Source organism: Mercenaria mercenaria, chromosome 17 (genome assembly GCF_021730395.1).
Source record: "Mercenaria mercenaria strain notata chromosome 17, MADL_Memer_1, whole genome shotgun sequence".
Taxonomy (NCBI): Eukaryota; Metazoa; Mollusca; class Bivalvia; order Venerida; family Veneridae; genus Mercenaria; species Mercenaria mercenaria.
Genome location: NC_069377.1, coordinates 69,818,770 through 69,839,724, shown reverse-complemented (window position 1 = coordinate 69,839,724; position 20,955 = coordinate 69,818,770). Strand labels below are relative to the sequence as shown.

The window sequence follows — 20,955 nt, the reverse complement described above, 5'->3', positions numbered from 1 at the left end:
GCTGCCTTCAAAAACTAGGTCAGTAGGTCTAAAATTAGAAAAATCTTTTGACCTCTCTAGAGGCCATATTTTTCAATAGATCTTCATGGAAGTTGGTCTGAATGTTCACCTTTATGGTATCTAGGTCATTTTCGAAAGTGGGTCACATGCGGTCAAAAACCAGGCCAGTAGGTATAAAAATAGAAAAACCTTGTGACCTCTCTAGAGGCCATATTTTTCATGAGATCTTCATGAAAATTAGTGAGAATGTTCACCTTGATGATATCTAAATCAAGTTCAAAACAGGGTCACGTACATTTGAAAACTAGGTCAATAGGTCAAATAATAGAAAAACCTTGTGACCTCTCTAGAGGCCATATTTTTCAATGGATCTTCATGAAAATTGGTCAGAATTTTTATCTTGATGATATCTAGGTCAAATTCAAAACTGGGTCACATGAGCTCAAAAACTAGGTCACTATGTCAAATAATAGAAAAAACGACGTCATACTCAAAACTGGGTCATGTGGGAACAGGTGAGCGATTCAGGACCATCATGGTCCTCTTGTTTATATGACATCATCTAGAGGTCCTCTACTAAGATTGTTCAAATTATTCCCCAAGGGTCAAATATGGCTCCGCCCTGGCTGTCACATGGTTTACATAGACTTATATAGGGAAAAACTTTGAAAATCTTCTTGTCCAAACCACAAAGACTATGGCTTTGATATTTTGTAATGTAGCATCATTTAGTGCTTCTCTACCAAATTTGTTCAAATTATCCCTCTAGGGTCAAATATGGCCCCGCCCCAGGGGTCATATGGTTCATATAGACTTATATAGTGAAAAACTTAGAATCTTCATGTCCATAACTTATATCATTCAAATTTGGACCACATGACTGTATAGTTTTGAATGGCAAGATAAACCTTGACATGAGTTGACCTTGATCTTGACCTAGTGACCTACTTTCACATTTTTGTAGCAGCAGCCTTCAAATTTGGACCACGTGTATAGGTTTGTGTACCGAAAAAAACTGACCTTGTTGTTGACCTAGTGACTTACATTTTTGAAGGTACAGGCTTCAGATTTGGACCACATGCATAGTTTTTTGTTCAAAAATAAAATTTGAGCTTGATTTTGACCTAGTGACCTACTTTCACATTTCTCAAGCTACAGCCTTCAAATTTGAACCATAAGCGTAGTTTTGTGTACTGAAATGAACTTTGATCTTGAGATTGACCTAGTGACCTACTTTCACATTTCTCAAGCTATAGCCTTCAAATTTTAACCACATGCATAGTTTTGTGTACCGAAATTAACTTTGACCTTGAGATTGACCTAGTGACCTACTTCCACATTTCTGAAGCTACAGGCTTCAAATTTGAACCTCACGCATATTTTTGTGTTCTGAATTGAAATTTGACATTGATTTTTACCTATAACCTACTTTCACATTTTTCAAGCTACAGCCTCCTAATTTGAAGCACATGCATAATTCTGTCTACCAAAATGAACTTTGACCTTGAAATTGATCTAGTGACCTGCTTTCACATTTCTCAAGCCACAGCTTTCAAATTTGGACCACATAAACATTGTTTTGTACCAAAATGAAATTTTGACCATGAGCTAGTCTTGAAATTTGGAACATTCAAAAATGGCTCAGTGGATAGCGCCAAGATCACTCTGTAATCTCTTGTTAGGTTAATAGGTTAAAGGTCAAAGTCATATTAAACCAGAATGGTAGAACTTTTGTTTACAGTGAGCATATAATTTCTGTTCCTTCTGCAATTACTGAATGCATCAAGGGGTGCATTTCGTGTTCAACGAGCTCTTGTTTAATTTTGAATTTATGTACAGTTTCCATGATAAATTATTGGGACAGTGCATGTTCAGTTGCCATGAAATAAATTATTGGGACTGTGCATGTACAGTTTCAATGATAAATTATTGGACAGTGCCTGTTTAGCTGCCATTAAATAAATTATTTGGTCCGTGCATGTACAGTTTCAAAGATAAATTATTGGGGCAGTGCATGTTCAGTTGCCATGATAAATTATTGGGACAGTGCATGTACAGTTGCCATGATAAATTATTGGGACAGTGCATGTTCAGTTGCCATGATAAATTATTGGGACAGTGCATGTTCAGTTGCCATGATAAATTATTGGGACAGTGCATGTACAGTTGCCATGATAAATTATTGGGACAGTGCATGTTCAGTTGCCATGAAATAAATTATTGGGACTGTGCATGTACAGTTGCCATGAAATAAATTATTGGGACAGTGCATGTACAGTTTCCATGATAAATTATTGGGACAGTGCATGTACAGTTTCCATGATAAATTATTGGGACAGTGCATGTACAGTTTCCATGATAAATTATTGGGACAGTGCATGTACAGTTGCCATGATAAATTATTGGGACAGTGCATGTTCAGTTGCCATGATAAATTATTGGGACAGTGCATGTACAGTTGCCATGATAAATTATTGGGACAGTGCATGTACAGTTGCCATGATAAATTATTGGGACAGTGCATGTACAGTTGCCATGATAAATTATTGGGACAGTGCATGTTCAGTTGCCATGATAAATTATTGGGACAGTGCATGTTCAGTTGCCATGAAATAAATTATTGGGACTGTGCATGTACAGTTTCCATGATAAATTATTGGGACAGTGCATGTACAGTTTCCATGATAAATTATTGGGACAGTGCATGTACAGTTTCCATGATAAATTATTGGGACAGTGCATGTACAGTTTCCATGATAAATTATTGGGACAGTGCATGTACAGTTTCCATGATAAATTATTGGGACAGTGCATGTACAGTTTCCATGATAAATTATTGGGACAGTGCATGTTCAGTTGCCATGATAAATTATTGGGACAGTGCATGTTTAGTTGCCATGAAATAAATTATTGGGACTGTGCATATACAGTTTCCATGATAAATTATTGGGACAGTGCATGTTGCCATGATAAATTATTTGGACAGGGCATGTTCAGTTGCCATGAAATAAATTATTGGGACTGTGCGTGTACAGTTTCCTTGATAAATTATTGGGACTGTGCATGTACAGTTTCCATGATAAATTACTGGGACTGTGCATGTTCAGTTTCCATTGACTCACAAATATTGTGTGTGTATAAGCAAATTCCTGACATTTAGTAGTTATAATATCTGAAATGCTATAACAGTACTCTTCATTGCTTGTTTTCAGGATCATGATCTAAAGACACAGTTACACAATCTACAGAAAGATATAATGACAATGAGCCAGAAACAGGTAACTTTCCTGTCCCATTAATCGTAACCTGTGATTAGATATTGGGCTTTGCTTTAAGTTACATCGACACAAGTTTACATTTTTGGTCATAAGACAGCTCTTCAGCAGTTAAAGGAAGACCAAGGTACTCCTTAAGGCATAAGTTGTGATGGGCATGGGTGGCATCTTCAGAGCCTAGTCTACTGTAGTCTTTTTTTTCAGATATTGGGGTAACCCGATTAGCAGTGTGGCTAATCTACCTTGGGGGACTCTTATATGATATAAATAGGTACAATTATAATGCAGATATTTACAAAACGACAACATGCAATGACAAAATATAGTGAGGATATTGTTTAAGATGCATCTATAGAGTGATTATGAAATAAAACACAAATGCCAAATTAGGCAAATTGAATATATAAGCCATAAATAACTAATAATAAAAAGTTATCAAAATAAGAAGTATTAATTGGGAATTTTGAATTTATATAATTTGAAGAATGATTAATGTTGAGGTTAATCCAGTTAAATGAATTGTTGTTACAGAATATCTGCAACAGGCTGTCTCGAGTTATCCTTTGTACTTCTAAATTCATTCTGTATTAATTTTGCAGAAATTAGCTGTACAAAAGCTAAGAAAAGACTTGATGGAAAGACAGTCTAAGAAAAAAAACAGTAACCAGGTATGGTTTGTATTAAAATAATTTAGATAGACCACTTTATTGATAGACAAACACAAGTTTTATGATTCAACTTCTTTAAGTTATTCTTTTCATTTGCTGTTAAAGGGAGAAATTTCATTTGCTATTAGTTTTTGTTCTGTGTGCAATCTTTTTTACATTTGTAGAACATGCAAAACAATGAAGAGAAACTTGTTGACGCAGCACGAAAAAGGTCAAGTGTACCAGTGCAGCCAGTCTCGCCACTTCGTGTTCCACAGTATCCCAGTCATAAATCACCCGGATCTCAGGTAAGAGTACAGTCTGTCTCACAGCTCCGTGTTCCGCAGTATCCCAGCCATAAATCACCTGGATCTCAGATGAGACTTCCTCACATTTAATTCTGCTGCCCTAGTAACATTATTTTTGGCTCACCTGAACTTTGTTCAGGGTATATAAGCTAGTAATACAGGTGGATGGTCAGGCGTCATGCTTCAACATTTTACGTAAACATCTTATCCTCTGATACTGCTGTTTCGAATCACACCATATAAAGTCTGTTTTATCCTAGCATGTGCCTCTGTAGGATTTATTCAAATAGTCTGGCTTGACCGCTTTTAGGGGCTGCCAGACCTAAACATAGAAAATCTTTAAAACAACTTCTTCTCAAGAACTGCTTGAAGGATCTTCACCTAAATTGGTCTGTAACATCTTGTTTAGATCTCATAATTTTGTTTGTTAGCTCGACTATTCATAGAATAGTAGAGCTATTGGACTCACCCATGCGTCCGGGTCCGCGTCCCGATTTGGTTAAGGTTTTGTATGTAAGCTGGTATCTCAGTAACCACTTGTGGGAATGGATTGAAACTTCACACACTTATTCACTGTGATAAACTGACCTACACTGCACAGGTTCCATAACTCTATTTTGTTTTTTTACAAAATTGTGCCCCTTTTTCGACTTAGAAATTCTTGGTTAGGGTTTTGTATGTAAGCTGGTATCTCAGTAACCACTTGTAGGAATGGATTGAAACTTCACACACTTATTCACTGTGATAAACTGACCTACATTGCACAGGTTCCATAACTCTATTTTGCTTGTTTACAAAATTATGTCCCCTTTTCGACTTAGAAATTCTTGGTTAAGGTTTTGTATGTAAGCTGGTATCTCAGTAACGACTTGTGGGAATGGATTGAAACTTCACACACTTATTCACTGTGATAAAATGACTTACATTGCACAGGTTCCATAACTCTGTTTTGCTTTTTTATGAAATTATGCCCCCTTTTCGACTTAGAAATTCTTGGTTAAGGTTTTGTATGCAAGCTGGTATCTCAGTATGCACTAATGGGAATGGATTGAAACTTCACACACTTGGTCACTGTCATGATATGACATGCACTGTATATGTCTCATAAGTCTACATTGCAATTTTTTCAAAATTATGCCCCTTTTTCGACTTAGCTGTTTTTGGTTAAGTTTTTGTATGTAAGCTGGTATTTCATTATCTACTTATGGGAAAGGATTGAAACTTCACGCACTTGTTCACTTTATGAGCTGATAAGCACTGTGAAGGTTCCATAAGCCTTTTTCCAATTTTTAAAATATTATGCCCCTTTTTCAACTTTTGTATTCATTCAATTGACAAGGCTGTTGAATAGTCGAGCGTTGTTGTCCTCCGACAGCTCTTGTTTTTTTTTGTCGTCGGAGCGAAAAATGGAAAAAATCTGCAAACAGTTTTTCTCATGAACTACATAACGGATTTTCACCAAAGTTTCATTTGGCCCCATTTAGGGGGCTGCCAGAGCTTAACATAGAAAAAAGGCCTTTAAACATCTTCTGATGAAGCAGTAGATAAATCTTCACTAAATTTCGTCCATAGCATCCTTGTATGAACCTCTTTCAAGTTTGTTCAGATGAATTTGCTTCGACTATTTTGACCCTTGTAGGAGTATCCAGAGCTTAAGATAGAGAAAAGATAAACATTTCTTCTTGTGAACCATTTGATAGATTTTCATCAAAATTTGTCTGTAGCATCCTTGAATGGACCTGTTCACATGTTGAAAGGCCACTGAAGCTAAAAATACGAAAAACCTTCAATCAACTTCTTTTGAACTGCTTAATGGATCATTACAAGCCTTGGCTTATGGCCCCCTGTCATGAACTTTTTTAAGTTTTTTAAGAAGGCCCTTTAGGTGTCTTCAGAGCTAAAAAATAGAAAAACCTGTTAAACAGCTTCTTATGAAACACTTGAAAAGTTTTCTACTATTTCCAAGCAATATTTCTCTAGAAAGATGAGTCCAGTTTCACAGAATATTTCTCTTGGAAATTTTTTAGTTCTCTACTGGTTGAAAACTAGTTTCGGGGACTATAGGAATGCGCTTTTCTGTCCGTCCGTCATTCCTTTGTCTTTCTGCCGCACATCCTTCCGTCCGTCCGCAATTTCGTGTCCAGTCCATAACTTTTGTCATCCATGAAGGGATTTTAATATTACTTGACACAAATGTTCCCCATGATGAGACGACGTGTCATGTGCAAAATCTGGACCCCTAGCTTAAAGGTCAAGGTCACAATTGGGAGGTCAAAGGTCAACAGGGCTTTTTTCCTGTCTGGTCGATAACTCTGCCATCCATGAAGGGATTTTAATATTACTTGGCACAAATGTACCATTGATAAGATGATGTGTCATGCACAACTTTGAGACCCCTAGCTTAAAGGTCAAGGTCACACTTGGCAGTCAAATGTTAACATGGCATGAACAGGGTCTGTTTGCGTGTCCGGTCCATAACTCTGCCATCCATGAAGGTATTTTAATATTACTTGGCACAAATGTTCCCCATGATGAGGTGACCTGTCAAAACCCCGACCCCTAGCTCAAAGGTCAAGGTCACAATTGGAGGTCAAAGGTCAGTAGGTTGTTTTTTTTCCTGTCCGGTCCAGAACTCTGCCATCCATCAAGGGATTTTAAGATCAAAGGTCAGTGGGACATTTTTCCTGTCTGGTGTATAACTTTGTCATGCTAAACAGGATTTGAATATTACTTGGCACAAATGTTCACCACAATAACACGGAGTGTCATGCGCAAGAACCTGGTCCCTAGGTTGAAGGTCAAGGTCACACATAGAGGCCAAAGGTCAAATACAAGAATGACTTTGTCTGGAACACTTCTTCATGCATGGAGGGATTTTGATGTACTTTGCATAAATGTTCACTACCATGAGACGAATTGTTGTGCACAAGAACCAGGTCCCTAGGTCTAAGGTCAAGGTCACACTTAGAGGTCAAATGCCAAATTCAAGAATGACTTTGTCTGGAGCATTTCTTCTTTATGCATGGAGGGACTTTGATGTAACTTGGCACAAATGTTCACCACCATGAGGCACTCTTGTTTTTAGAATTATGTCCCTTTGTTGTTACCATAAATAGCTTATGTTGTAACTTATTTATTACAGGCCGTAGGGAAAAATTGAGACCAGTTTTCTATGGTACAACATGCTTGTTACATCCAATTTTAAGGTGTATTTTGACCTATCTCTACCTGGTAAAGAATTTTTTGTGGACTTATATAGATTGTTTTTTTTTATATACTATAAATAACTTATAGCCTATGATACCTTTTTGATAACCGGCCCAAAAAAATGCTATATGAAAACAACTATAGGTTTTTATATATACACATTTTAATCCAAGAGTTTTGTTATAACATATTGTATATATAGTACAATATTGTTTATACATCATTAACAGATATCGGTACATTATGTTATACTGCAGTAGGGAAAATTAGGTGCCTTCCAGTAGGGGACTTTGTATTGCATGGCAACACTCCATTCATTTGTTTTCACAGAGAATATTTCTCAGGGAAAAATAATCTGACTTCCACTGAATATTTCTCAGGGAAAATGAGATTTCCATAGGGAATATTTCCCTGAGAAAATTAGTCTGATTTTAATTGAATCTTTCTCTGACAGAGAAAATGTATCTGATTTCCACAGGGAGTATTTTTGAGAGAAAATATGTCTGATTTTTGCAGGAAATGAGTTGACTTTCTGTAGAAGTTACATGTGATTGCCTGGCTTGACAGTTTTTTAAAAAACTTGTCTGATTCCATGCAAAGATTTTGCTGTATATATTTGCAAGAAATATAATAACAAGAGTAATTATGAATCCTTAAACATAGCTTAAATGTACTTTTCTTCAGACAAGCATGCAAATATAAAAATTTGTGTTACCCACTTTATAAAGAAAGACAAAGTCTTTTGCATTGTTTTATTTCATTATCAAGGAAAGCATTGACGATCAAAATAGACAGAAATCTGCAGCCAGAACACCAGAGAAAAAACAACTTAAAAGCCAAGATCCTTCCTTGGAGAGGGCAAGAGAACTGAAGAAGGTAGAGTACGTACTGATACTAAAGTAAAAATGAAAAATTGAGTCTACGCGCTTGCAACCAATGTTGCCCAGTCATATTTTACGCAGTTGAGCAATTTCATAAGACAAGAATCATAAAGTAGCCAAAAGAACATGACTAAATTAGGCATTTTTCTGGGCAAAACGAAGATGCATCTTGCAAGTGATGACTCATTTTGAAGTCCAGTCCAACCTGTGTAGAAACACTTGTTTGGGAAATGAAAACTGATCTTTGATAAGAAGCAAATTTAAGGGAAACTGGAGGAGAACATGTTGATATTTATATGAAGGTGGTCATTAAACACAGCTTCGACAGCAGTTGTTCACAAATGGACAGAAATAAGTAAAACATTGAAAATTTTGCATGATGGTTTAAGAAATGAAATGATTTTTTTGGTGTTCATGCGAAATTGGCAAATCGCGCTAGCAATTCATGTTTAATTTGCCGATCCTATTCTGTCGTTCATTTCGCATGAACACCGAAAAAATAGTTTTATTTCTTATACTTACATTATATTTCCTTTCCATTTGTAAACAAGATAATATTCTAAATTGCACATATTTTGTGGCATTTAACATTAAAATCAGCTTCCCGGCCATTCCGTTCAACACACAGAATAACTGCAACGTCATTTAAGGAACATTCTCCCTGACTATACGCGGACGTCGTCAAAACAGCGGTCGATTTTCACTAAGCAGCGATGACGTAAATTTTGCGCCTTCTCTTGCTGTTCATATGAAATGAGCATCATAATTTTCAATGGAAAAGAATAGGATGAATGTAAATATATAGTTATGATTATTATTTCTGTGTTGCAGAAATTGGACTTTATGGCATGCATTGACCTTGTGCCTCCAGATTCAATCAGGGGTAAGATTTTGTCAGTTTGATATTGGAGTTTTTAGCTCACCTGAGCATAAAGTATCAAGGGTGCACTGTTGTGATCTCTCACTGTCCATACGGCATCCACACTTTTCTTTAAACAACATGCTTAACCCTCAGTAAATATCGAGCAAACTTCACAGTAATGTTCTCTTTCAAAATGTTATATATGGTTTTCGTTCAATTGAACATACTGATGCCAGAGTTGAAAATAGAAAAGCCATCTCCTAATGTCCAAGTCCAACTTTGAAAAGATTTCTCACAAATTTGCTTGGGTGACCCTCAACCAATATTGTTCAAATCAGGTGGATGTGTCAAAAATGCATGGCTTCCAGAGGTTTTGGTAACTTTTCCCTACATATGTATAATTGAAACTTAAAAAAAATATTGTCGGAAACTGCCAGTCCATTTTGAAATAAAGCTACACAGATTATCTTTTGGCAACTCTACCAAAACTGTTCAAATTATTCAGATGTTATTGTGTAACATCACACTGGTTGCATAGATTGAGAAAGTAAGCAGTTTTTCACGCTCGGTTTTATTATGCCCCCCTTCGAAGAAGGAGGGGTATATTGTTTTGCAGATGTAGGTCGGTCGGTCTGTCGGTGGGTGGGAATGTAGACCAATCCGTTTCCGGATGATAACTCAAGAACGCTTGGGCCTAGGATCATGAAGGTTGATAGGGAGGTTGGTCATCACCAGCAGATGACCCCTTTTGATTTTGAGGTCTGTATGCCAAAGGTCAAGGTCACAGTGACCCTGAATAGTAAAACGGTTTCCGGATGATAACTCAAGAACGCTTGGGCCTAGGATCATGAAAGTTGATAGGGAGGTTGGTCATCACCAGCAGATGACCCCTATTGATTTTGAGGTCAGTATGTTAAAGGTCAAGGTCACAGTGACCCTGAACAATTAAACGGTTTCCAGATGATAACTGAAGAACGCTTCAGCCTAGGGTCACGAAAGTTGATAGGCAGGTTGGTCATGACCAGCAGATGACCCCTATTGATTTTGAGGTCAGTATGTCAAAGGTCAAGGTCACAGTGAACAGGAACAGTTAAATGTTTTCCGAGCAATAACTGTAGAACGCTTGGGCCTAGTTTCAGGAAAATTGATAGTTAGGTTGGCCATGACCAGCAGGTGACCCCTATTGATTTTGAGGTCATTAGGTCAAAGGTCAAGGTCGCATTGGCCAGGAACAGTTAAACAGTTTCTGATCTTCTTGTCCAAAACCATAGGGCCAAGGGCTTTGATATTGGGTATGTAGCAAAATCTAGCGGTCCTCTACCAAGATTGTTCAGATTATTTCCCTGGGGTCAAATATGGCCCCATCCCGGGGGTCACGTGGTTTATATAGACTTACATAGGAAAAAAATTTGAAAAACCTTTTGTCCAAAACCACAGGGCCTAGCGCTTTGATATTTTGTATATGACATCATCTAGTGGTCCTCTACTAAGATTGTTCAAATTTTTCCCCAAGGGTCAGATATGGCCCCACCCTGGGGGTCACATGGTTTACATAGACTTATATAGGGAAAAACTTTGATAATCTTCTTGTCCAAACCACAAAGACTATGGCTTTGATATTTTGTAATGTAGCATCATCTAGTGGTTCTCTACCAAGGTTGTTCAAATTATCCCTGTAGGGTCAGATAGGCCCCGCCTCAGGGGTCACATGGTTCATATAGACTTGTATAGGGAAAAACTTAGAATATTCATGTCTATAACTTACATCATTTGGACCACATGTATAGTTTTGAGTGGCAAGATGAACCTTGACATGAGTTGACCTTGATCTTGACCTAGTGACCTACTTTCACATTTCTTTAGCTACAGCCTTCAAATTTGGACCACATGCATAGGTTTGTGTACTGAAACAAACTTTGACCTTGTTATTGACCTAGTGACCTACTTTCACATTTTTGAAGGTACAGACTTCAAATTTGGACCACATGCATAGTTTTTTGTTCCAAAATAAAATTTGACCTTGATTTTGACCTAGTGACCTACTTTCACATTTCTCAAGCTACAGCCTTCATATTTGAACCACAAGCATAGTTTTGTGTACTGAAATTAACTTTGATCTTGAGATTGACCTAGTGACCTACTTTCACATTTCTGAAGGTACAGGCTTCAAATTTGGATCACTTGCATAGTTTTGTGTTCCGAAATAAAATTTGACTTTGATTTTGACCTAGTGACCTTTCACATTTTTCAAGCTGCAGCCTTCAAATTTGAACCACATGCATAAGTGAGCATATAATTTGTTCCTTGTGCAATTACTAAATGCATCCAGGGGGGCATTTCGTGTTCGACGAGCTCTTGTTTACAAGGTTATACAGAAAAAAACAACTATACTAATAGTCGATCCAGGTATAAATACATCAGCTTTTTAAATAGTATTTTCCCACGCCAAACTTTAAATTAATTTGTATTCTTAAGTCAAAAAGTTCTATATCATAATAATCAATTCTAAAACTTCCACATTTATTTTAACCCGCTATTAAACCCGAGCCCAAAACTGAACTTAACCGAGCTGATCTGAACCGATCCAGACTGCCAATTATCCGATCCCATTTTTAGCTCACCTGAGCACAAAGTGCTCAGGGTGAGATCGCTCACCGTCCGGCGTCCGTCCGTTGTACGTCCGTCGTCCGTCTACACTTTCCTTTAAACAACATCTCCTCCTAAACCAACAGGCCAATTTTGATGAAACTTCACAGGGATGTTCCTTGGATGGTCTTCTTTAAAAATTGTTCAAAGAATTGAATTCCATGCAGAACTCTGGTTGCCATGGCAACCGAGAGGATAAACTTAAAAAATATTCTTCTCAAAAAACCAGAAAACCTAGAGCTTAGATATTTGGTGTGAAGCATTGCCTAGTGAACCTCTACCAAATTTGTTCAAATCATGACCCTGGGGTCAAAATTGACCCCGCCCCAGGGGTCACTTATTTTACATAGGAAAATCTTAAAAAATCTTCTTCTCAAAAACCAGAAGCCTAGAGCTTAGATATTTGACATGTAGCATTGCCTAGTGGACCTCTACTAAAGTTGTTCAAATCATGACCCTGGGGTCAAAATTGACCCCGCCCCAGGGGTCACTTGATTTTACATAGGAAAATCTTCAAAAATTTTCTAAAAATAAACCAGAAGGCCTAGAGCTTAGATATTTGACATGTAGCATTGCCTAGTGGACCTCTACAAAATTTGTTCAAATCATGACCCCCGGAGTCGAAATTGACCCCGCCCCAGGGGTCGACTGATTTTACATAAAAAATCTTCAAAATTTTTCTAAAAATAAACCAGAAGCCCTAGAGCTTAGATATTTGACATGTAGCATTGCCTAGTGGAACTCTACAAAATTTGTTTAAATTATGACCCCGCCCCAGGGGTCACTTGATTTTATATAGGAAATCTTCAAAAAATTTCTAAAATTAACCAGAAGGCCTAGATCTTAGATATTTGACCTGTAGCATTGCGTAGTGGACCTCTACAAAATTTGTTCAGATCATGACCCCCAGAGTCAAAATTGACCCCGCCCCAGGGGTCACTTGATTTTACATAGGAAAATCTTCAAAACTTTTCTAAAAATAAACCAGAAGGCCTAGAGCTTAGATATTTGACATGTAGCATTGCCTAGTGGACCTCTACAAACTTTTTTCAAATCATGACCCCCGGGGTCAAAATTGACCCCGCCCCAGGGGTCACTTGATTTTACATAGGAAAATCTTCAAAAATTTTCAAAAAATAAACCAGAAGGCCTAAAGCTTAGATATTTTACATGTAGCATTGCCTAGTGGACCTCTACAAACTTTGTTCAAATTATGACCCCCGATGTCAAAATTGACCCTGCCCCAGGGGTCACTTGATTTTACATAGGAAAATCTTCAAAAATTTTCTAAAAATAAACCAGAAGGCCTAGAACTTAGATATTTGACATGTAGCATTGCGTAGTGGACCTCTACAAAATTTGTTCAAACATGACCCCCGGGGTCAAGATTGACCCTGCCCCAGGGGTCACTTGATTTTACATAGGAAAACTTCAAAAAATTTCTAAAAATAAACCAGAAGGCCTAGATCTTAGATATTTTACAGGTAGCATTGCCTAGTGGACCTCTACAAAATTTGATCAAATTGTGACCTCCGGGGTCAAAATTGACCTCGCCCTAGGGGTCACTTGATTTTACATAGGAAAATCTTCAAAAATTTTCTAAAAATAAAGCAGAAGGCCTAGAGCTTAGATATTTGACATGTAGCATTGCGTAGTGGACCTCTACGAAATTCATTCAAATCATGACCCCCGGGGTCAAGATTGACCCCCGCCCCAGGGGTCACTTGATTTTACATAGGAAAATCTTCAAAAATTTTCTAAAAATAAACCAGAAGGCCTAGACCTTAGATATTTGACATGTAGCATTGCCTAGTAGACTTCTACAAAATTTGTTCAAATCATGACCCCCGGGGTCAAATTGACCCCGCCCCATGGGGTTTCTTGATTGTAGATAGGAAAATCTTCAAAAATTTTCAAAAAATAAACCAGAAGGCCTAGATCTTAGATATTTGACAGGTAGCATTGCCATTGATAGGACCTTTACAAAATTTGTTCAAATCTTGTTAAAATGTGTATGCCTATGTGTTCTATGTCAAAACTTGATCATATCATTTTGAGCAATGGTACTCATGGTCCTCTTGTTGTAAAACATTTCTAACTTCCTGATTCTGTCTCTCTCTTCTTAACTGAGTCCTCTCTTCTTGACTCAGTCCTCCTCTCCCCATTCTTTTATCTTCTCTTAATTCTCTGAGTATTTATACCTTTTTCACGAACTACAATGCAATAACATATTTACAAGTATTTCAAAATATTCGAAGCAATTTCAAAAACATGTCAGTCAAAAGGTCCATTACGTACTCATATGATAGTAAGCAACAGATGTAGAATCAATCACCATTGTGTATTTTCGTAAATAAATGACTGTTACCGAAACAGACAAAATAATTAGGGTCAAATCTAATAGATAAAACATTCAACGTTGATTCATTTTGTATAAATTGTAAACAACAATATGCTGAACAGGTAAACAAAGTAATTAACATTTCTGGCCAATTAATGAAAATTCCATTGAAAACAAAAATAAAGTAATTAAGGCTGACCAAATCAATTTCTTTTGAGAATTTCGCAATATCTGATCGGTAATAATAGTAAACAAAGTCATTTAGGCCAAAACTTAATGGATAAAACACTCCGATGTTACGAAATTTGCTTGAGTAGTAAATACCAACAATGACCTACGCATGTAAACAGAATGCGTATCATTTGTAAGAATTATCAGGATTATCTACCAAAATCAATAACAGATAAAATAAACACAATGATTAATTAACTAAAAACTGACCTGCGAGTTATCATTGTGTTACAATTGTGCAATAAAATGATTTATTTGTATGTCACAGTAAATCGGTCATAGCGTGTAAGGGCATAATCATACTCTGAAAATGAATATGAGACAGAACAGGCAGTTTTTGCTGCGAATGTAAATAGTAACTGTTGATGTTGTGTTAGAACTGAATTTGAACTCACAACAACAACTTTTTTCAACAACAGAATCATTTTGGCACACTTTGTTTCTTAAAATATGAAATGCTGCTTTGGTAGCTTGACATTGCTTACATCAAATATAAAATACATAATACATAAAATTTCAGTTTCAAATATGACCTGTAAGGAAATATCTGACATGACTCTATGTTTTGTAGTTACAGGCTTGGTAATAACATTATGTGTACAGTAGAACCCTGGTAATAAGACCACCAACGGTTCTTTCAAAAAGTGGCCTTAATAGAGGGGGAAGTCATCCAACACACACGTAAGGTCTAAAATGTGCGATGTACATGTATATAGGAATCCTGTGTCATTTATGTGTTTTAAATCCTGAAAATTTAATAAAAATATTTTAGTTTTTATTTATAAATTTTAATTCAGACATTGTGTGACAAAATATTATTTTATTCAAATCTTTTGCCATTGCTTGCATATAGATTTGCCCTTGTCCGTCCGTCTGTCCTCCGTCCGTCCGTCCTTCCAAGAATGTTGTGTCGCACGTAGCTCCAAAAGTATTTGACGTAGAGTCCAAAAACTTTACAGGAGTGTTGGTCAGCATGTGTAGTTATGCACCTGGGGTTTCGCGTCTGGATTCATTCAGTCGTGTAGGAGTTATGGCCCCTGACTGTGAAAATTGGTCATTTTAATGTTGTGTCACGCCTAGCTCCAAAGGTATTTGAACTAGAGTCACAAAACTTTACAGGAATGTTGGTCAGCATGTGTAGTTGTGCACCTGGGGTTTTGCGTCTGGATTCATTCAGTTGTGTAGTAGTTATGGCCCCTGACTTAGTAAAAAATTGGTCATTTTAATGTTGTGTCGCACGTAGCTCCAATAGTATTTGACCTAGAGTCACCAAAGTTTACAGGAATGTTGGTCAGCATGTGCAGTTGTGCACCTAGGGTTTCGCATCTGGATTCATTCAGTCTTGTAGGAGTTATGGCCCCTGACTCCTGACTTAGTTAAAAATTGGTCATTTTAATGTTGTGTCGCACTTAGCTCCAAAAGTATTTGACCTAGAGTCACCAAAGTTTACAGGAATGTTGGTCAGCATGTGCAGTTGTGCACCTGGGGTTTCGCGTCCGGATTCATTCAGTCATGTAGGAGTTATGGCCCCTGACTTAGTTAAAAATTGGTCATTTTAATGTTGTGTCACGCATAGCTCCAAAAGTATTTGACCTAGAGTCACCAAAGTTTAAAGGAATGTTGGTCAGCGTTTGCAGTTTTGCACCAGGGGTTTCACGTCCGGATTCATTCAGTATTGTAGGAGTTATGGCCCCTGACCTAGGAAAAAATTTGTGTCCTTTGTCATGTAGTGGGGGCATCTGTGTCCCATGGACACATTTCTAGTTTTCTTTTAAATTTAGCTCTTTACGTTTTTGTTTCTCCATTTCAGAGGATAACAGCAAACTTCAAAAGCAAACTGATAGTAAATGCAATAACTTTTCGTTATGTTTAGCCTATGAAGTTTTTAATCAGAAAGATTTATAGGAAAGTAAATGTAATCAGTGGCAAACAATTTTACTTTTACCTTTAGAAGATGAAATGCTTAGTGTTACAATTAACAATCAACAAATAAATCTATCCACCATTCATTCGCTAACTGCCAAAAATCAGTAATTTACCGCAAACCGTCTCTAATGTAGTAAAAGCATGTGTCAAAATGTAGAACAAATTAATGCAGTGGCAATCTGATTATCTGAGGTGGCATGTATGTTTTGGTAAGTGCGGCTGTGTGGTCGCAATTTCGAGGTTAGAATACACATAAATATGCTAATTGATTGTGAGACAAGTGGTTTTATTACGTAATAACAGTGTGGTCACATTTTCAGGTGGGACAACCATTAAACAAAGAAGTAAAAAATCTGTTCTTTAAAAGATTCCCGTTTTAGCGGGGTGGTCGTGAGATGGGTTCTACTGTATAGCTCTCTGTAAATATTAGTTCTATTTTATCAGCTAACTGTTATACAAAATAAACTTGTGACTTTTCAGATACTCCAGGAAAACGGTCTGAGAGAAAGAGGAAGAGTACAAACAATCCAAACTTTGCGTATGGCTTTGAACTTGAGGTAAATACTTCTAAACCAGTCTAAGGCTACTATAGGGCCTACTTCAGTTGTAATAAGAATAGTTAAGCTGATTGACAGTTGTAGCAATAGAAGTGCATGTGCTAAATTAGTGGATATACATTAGTTTATCTCTTTCCCATAGGTTTGGCTTTCACTGTGCACCATGGTGCAGTAAGACTTGAGTTTGGGTTCCACTCTGCCCCATGGTATGAAGACATGAATTTGGGTTTGATTCTGACCGATGGTGTGGTAAAACCTGAGTTTGATAGATTTAGTCTTGAATTGTGCAAACATCTGTCCGTCGTCTTTCCATCCACAATTTCTTTTGAACACGATAGAGACAACATTTTGCAAGCAATTTTAATCAAACTTGCACAAAACTTGTATTGGCATAATATCTTGGTTCCTTTCGAAAACTAGCCAGATCCCATCATGAGTTCTAGAGTTATTGCCCCTTAAAGGGCCAAAATTTGCCATTTTTGGCTTGTGAACATGATAGAGACCACATTTTGCAGGCTGTCTAGCGTCCCTAAAATTCCTACTTTTTCCTATTTTTTTTCAATTTGGCTAAAATTCCTATTTTTTTTAAAAAATCAAAGGAAATTCCTAAAAAGGCCCTATTTTTTTTAAAAAATTCCTAATTTTTTTAACTTTTTTGCAATGATCAAAAAGAGAAAATGTTTTAAATGTTGTTTGAAAGTTCTTCTAATTCAGAAAAAAACAGTTTATCACAGTTCAAAGCAGTTTACCAGTGGTAGACGTCTTTTCTGTAAATAAAGACTATTTAGAGGGCTTAGAGCGAAACTGGTCTATCTGTATATAGAAATAGAAGCAGATAGACCAGTTTCGCTCTAAGCCCTTTAAATTTTGTTAGTTACTTTTATGTCAATCACATAAAGGTAAGCACATTACATGGTCTTTAAAGTCCATATTTTAATTTGAAAATTCCTAAATTTAGCTCTAAAATTTCCTTAAAATTGTACCAAATTCCTAATTTTAGCCCTATTTTTTTGTACAAATTGCCCTAAAATTAGCCCTAATTTTTTGTCAGGGTATGCTAGACAGCCTGCATTTTGCAATCAACTTTAATCAGACTTGCACACAACTTGTATTGGCATAATATCTTATTTCCTTTCGAAAATTGGCCAGATCCCATCTTGGGTTCCAGAGTTTTGGCCCCTTAAAGGGCCAAAATTTGCCGTTTTTGGCTTGTGAACACTATAGAGACCACATTTTGCAGTCAACTTTAATCAAACTTGCACACAACTTGTATTGGCATAATATCTCGGTTCCTTTCGAAAACTGGCCAGATCCCATCATGGGTTGCAGAGTTCTGGCCCCTTAAAGGGCCAAAATTTGCTATTTTTGGCTTGTGAATGCGATAGAAACAACATTTTGCAATCAACTTTAATCAAACTTGCACATAACTTGTATTGGCATAATATCTTGGTTCCTTTAGAAAACTAGCCAGATCCCATCATGGGTTTCAGAGTTATGGCTATTTTGGCTTTTGCAGCCATGTAGAGACTTCATTTATGGTTTGATTTGATACAAACTTGCAAAATACCTTTAACAACAATACATCTTGGATTCCATGATGAATTTGTTGCATCCAATCATTGGTTCCGGAGTTGCGGCCCCTGATTGACCCCTAAAAGAGCCAAAATTTGGTAATTTTTACCTTGTGAACACAATAGAAGTGACATTTTATATTTGATTTTAACCACACTTACACACAACTTAAGTTATAATAAGATCTTGGTTCCTTTCAACAACCGGCTAGATTCCATAATGGGTTCTAGAGTTACTGCCCCTGAAAGGGGTAAAATTTTCTGTTTTGGCCTTTCAGCCATATAGAGGTTTCATTAATGCTTTGATTTGATAAAACTTGCACAGAATGATTATCTTGATGATCTCTAGGCCTGGATCGAAACTGGATCATGTCGGGTCAAAAACTAGGTCATCAGGTCAAATCAAAGGAAAAGCTTGTTAACAACCTAGAGGACCCATTTATGACCCTATCTTCATGAAACTTGGTCAGAATGTTTATCTTGATGATTTCTAGGCCAAGTTTGAAACTGGGTCATATAGGATCAGAAACTAGGTCATCGGGTCAAATCAAAGGAAAAGCTTGTTAACACTCGAGGCCACATTTATGACCCTATCTTTGTGAAACTTGGTCAGAATGTTTATCTTGATGATTCCTAGGCCAAGTTTGAAACTGGGTCGTATGGGGTCAAAAACTATGTCACCCAGTCAAATCGAAGATAAAGCTTGTTAACACTCTTGTTCACTTGATGTGCATGAAACTTGGTCAGAATGTTTGTCTGCATGAAATATCGAATGATTTTTTATCTGGGTCATGTGGGGTCAAAAAAAAGGTCACCAGGTCAAATCAAAGAATAAGCTTTTTTACACCCTAGGGGGCACATTTTTGATTCTATCTTCATAAATTTTGGTCAGAATGTTTGTTATCATGAAGTCTTGGACGATTTCAAATCTGGGTCAAGTGGGTCAAAAACTAAGTCACTTGGTCATATCATAGGAAAAGCTTGTATACACTTTAGAGGCCATTTTTTTTGTCCCAATCTTCCCGAAACTTTGTCAGAATGTTTGTTTTCATGAAATATTGGACAAGTTTGAATCTGAATCATGTGGGGTAAAAAACTAGGTCACTAGGTCAAATCAAAGAAAATGCTTGTTTACACTCAAGAGACCACGTGTTTTGGTCCAATCTTAATGAAAATTGGTCAGAATATTTGTCTCCATGAAATCACTGGGTAAAACATGTTTACACTGTTATGATGTGTTACACAGGTGAGCGACCTAGGGCCATCTTGGCCCTCATGTTATATACATGTAATTAAATGCATTTAAATGCAGAAGACTGTAACTATTACAACAATGAATGTTGATCTCTTCTTCTGGATTGTCAATTTTAGAGTAATAATCCTTGAACACATAAAAACTAACTTTTTTTTACCGTGTATTTCAGCAGTATCTCACTGCCTTTATCAGCGATGGTGTACTAATTTGCATCACGTAATGATAGAAGGTCATAGAGCATCATATCGTGAACAGTGTAGATTTTGTGCAGAAAATTAAAGGGCTCGAGGTACCACCTGGAATGAAATTAGTGTCTTACGACGTGTCCACATTGTTCACAAGTATACCAGTGAAACAAGCAATGGAAGTCATCCGGGCAGACTTGAACAAGACTCTGATTTAAATTCAAGAACTGAATTGTCAGTAGGAGTCATATGTGATTTACTTGAGACTTGTCTCAACAGTACATACTTTGTTTACAATGACCAATACTACCAGCAAAAACAGTGGGCAGCAATGGGGTCACCTGTGTCCCCCATAGTGGCCAATCTTTACATGGAGCACTCAAGTAAGGGGCTCTTGACACAGCCAGGAACCCGCCTTCGCTGTGGTTCAGGTACGATAGAGGACTATGGATTCACCAGAGTAACTGTTTACCGCAAACCAACGCATACGGATCAATACTTGAACTTTAATTCCAACCACCATCTTGAACACAAGCGATCCGTAGTCAGAACACTTCTCCATCGTGCCGACAAACTAGTGACAAATGAACAAGACAAAAAGGAAGAGGTTGAACATGTTCGAACAGCCTTGAGAGCTAATGGGTATCCAGAGTGGATGTTCTCAATTCATAAGAAAAGCAAACATCAAAAAGACACTAACAAGAATAAAGGCAAAGAAAAAGCATCTAACATCGGCATGCCTGACATAACTGGTACCTCGGAGACCTTGCATAGAATCTTTAAAAAACATGGAGTCAACATGTATCATCGCCCGTACAATTCTATCAGATCCCAATTTACCAAAGTAAAAAACAAAACTGACAAAATGAAAAAATGTGGTGTTATATACTACTCAGAATGTGAAAACTGTGAACAAGACTGTGGGCGAAACTGGAAGAGCTTTAGACATTCGCATGAAAGAGCATATGGCTAGATCAGCTTGGCCATATATGAACATTGTCAGCAAACTGGACATTATTATGTCTCCCCCAGGAGACATATTGTGTCACTCCGTCAAAGTTCA

At 37.1% G+C, this 20,955-nt stretch overlaps 1 protein-coding gene across 1 annotated transcript in view; it reads left to right on the top strand.

Annotated features, from left to right (window-relative positions):
- The window catches only part of LOC123536994 (PHD finger protein 21A-like), a 40,888-nt gene that overhangs the window by 15,787 nt on the left and 4,146 nt on the right, over nt 1-20,955 (top strand). Inside the window, exons 3-8 of the mRNA XM_053528550.1 lie at nt 3,213-3,278; nt 3,875-3,943; nt 4,108-4,230; nt 8,206-8,313; nt 9,150-9,201; nt 16,805-16,881. Coding sequence (XP_053384525.1) covers nt 3,213-3,278; nt 3,875-3,943; nt 4,108-4,230; nt 8,206-8,313; nt 9,150-9,201; nt 16,805-16,881 — 495 coding nt within the window. The remainder of the gene's footprint in view (nt 1-3,212; nt 3,279-3,874; nt 3,944-4,107; nt 4,231-8,205; nt 8,314-9,149; nt 9,202-16,804; nt 16,882-20,955) is intronic.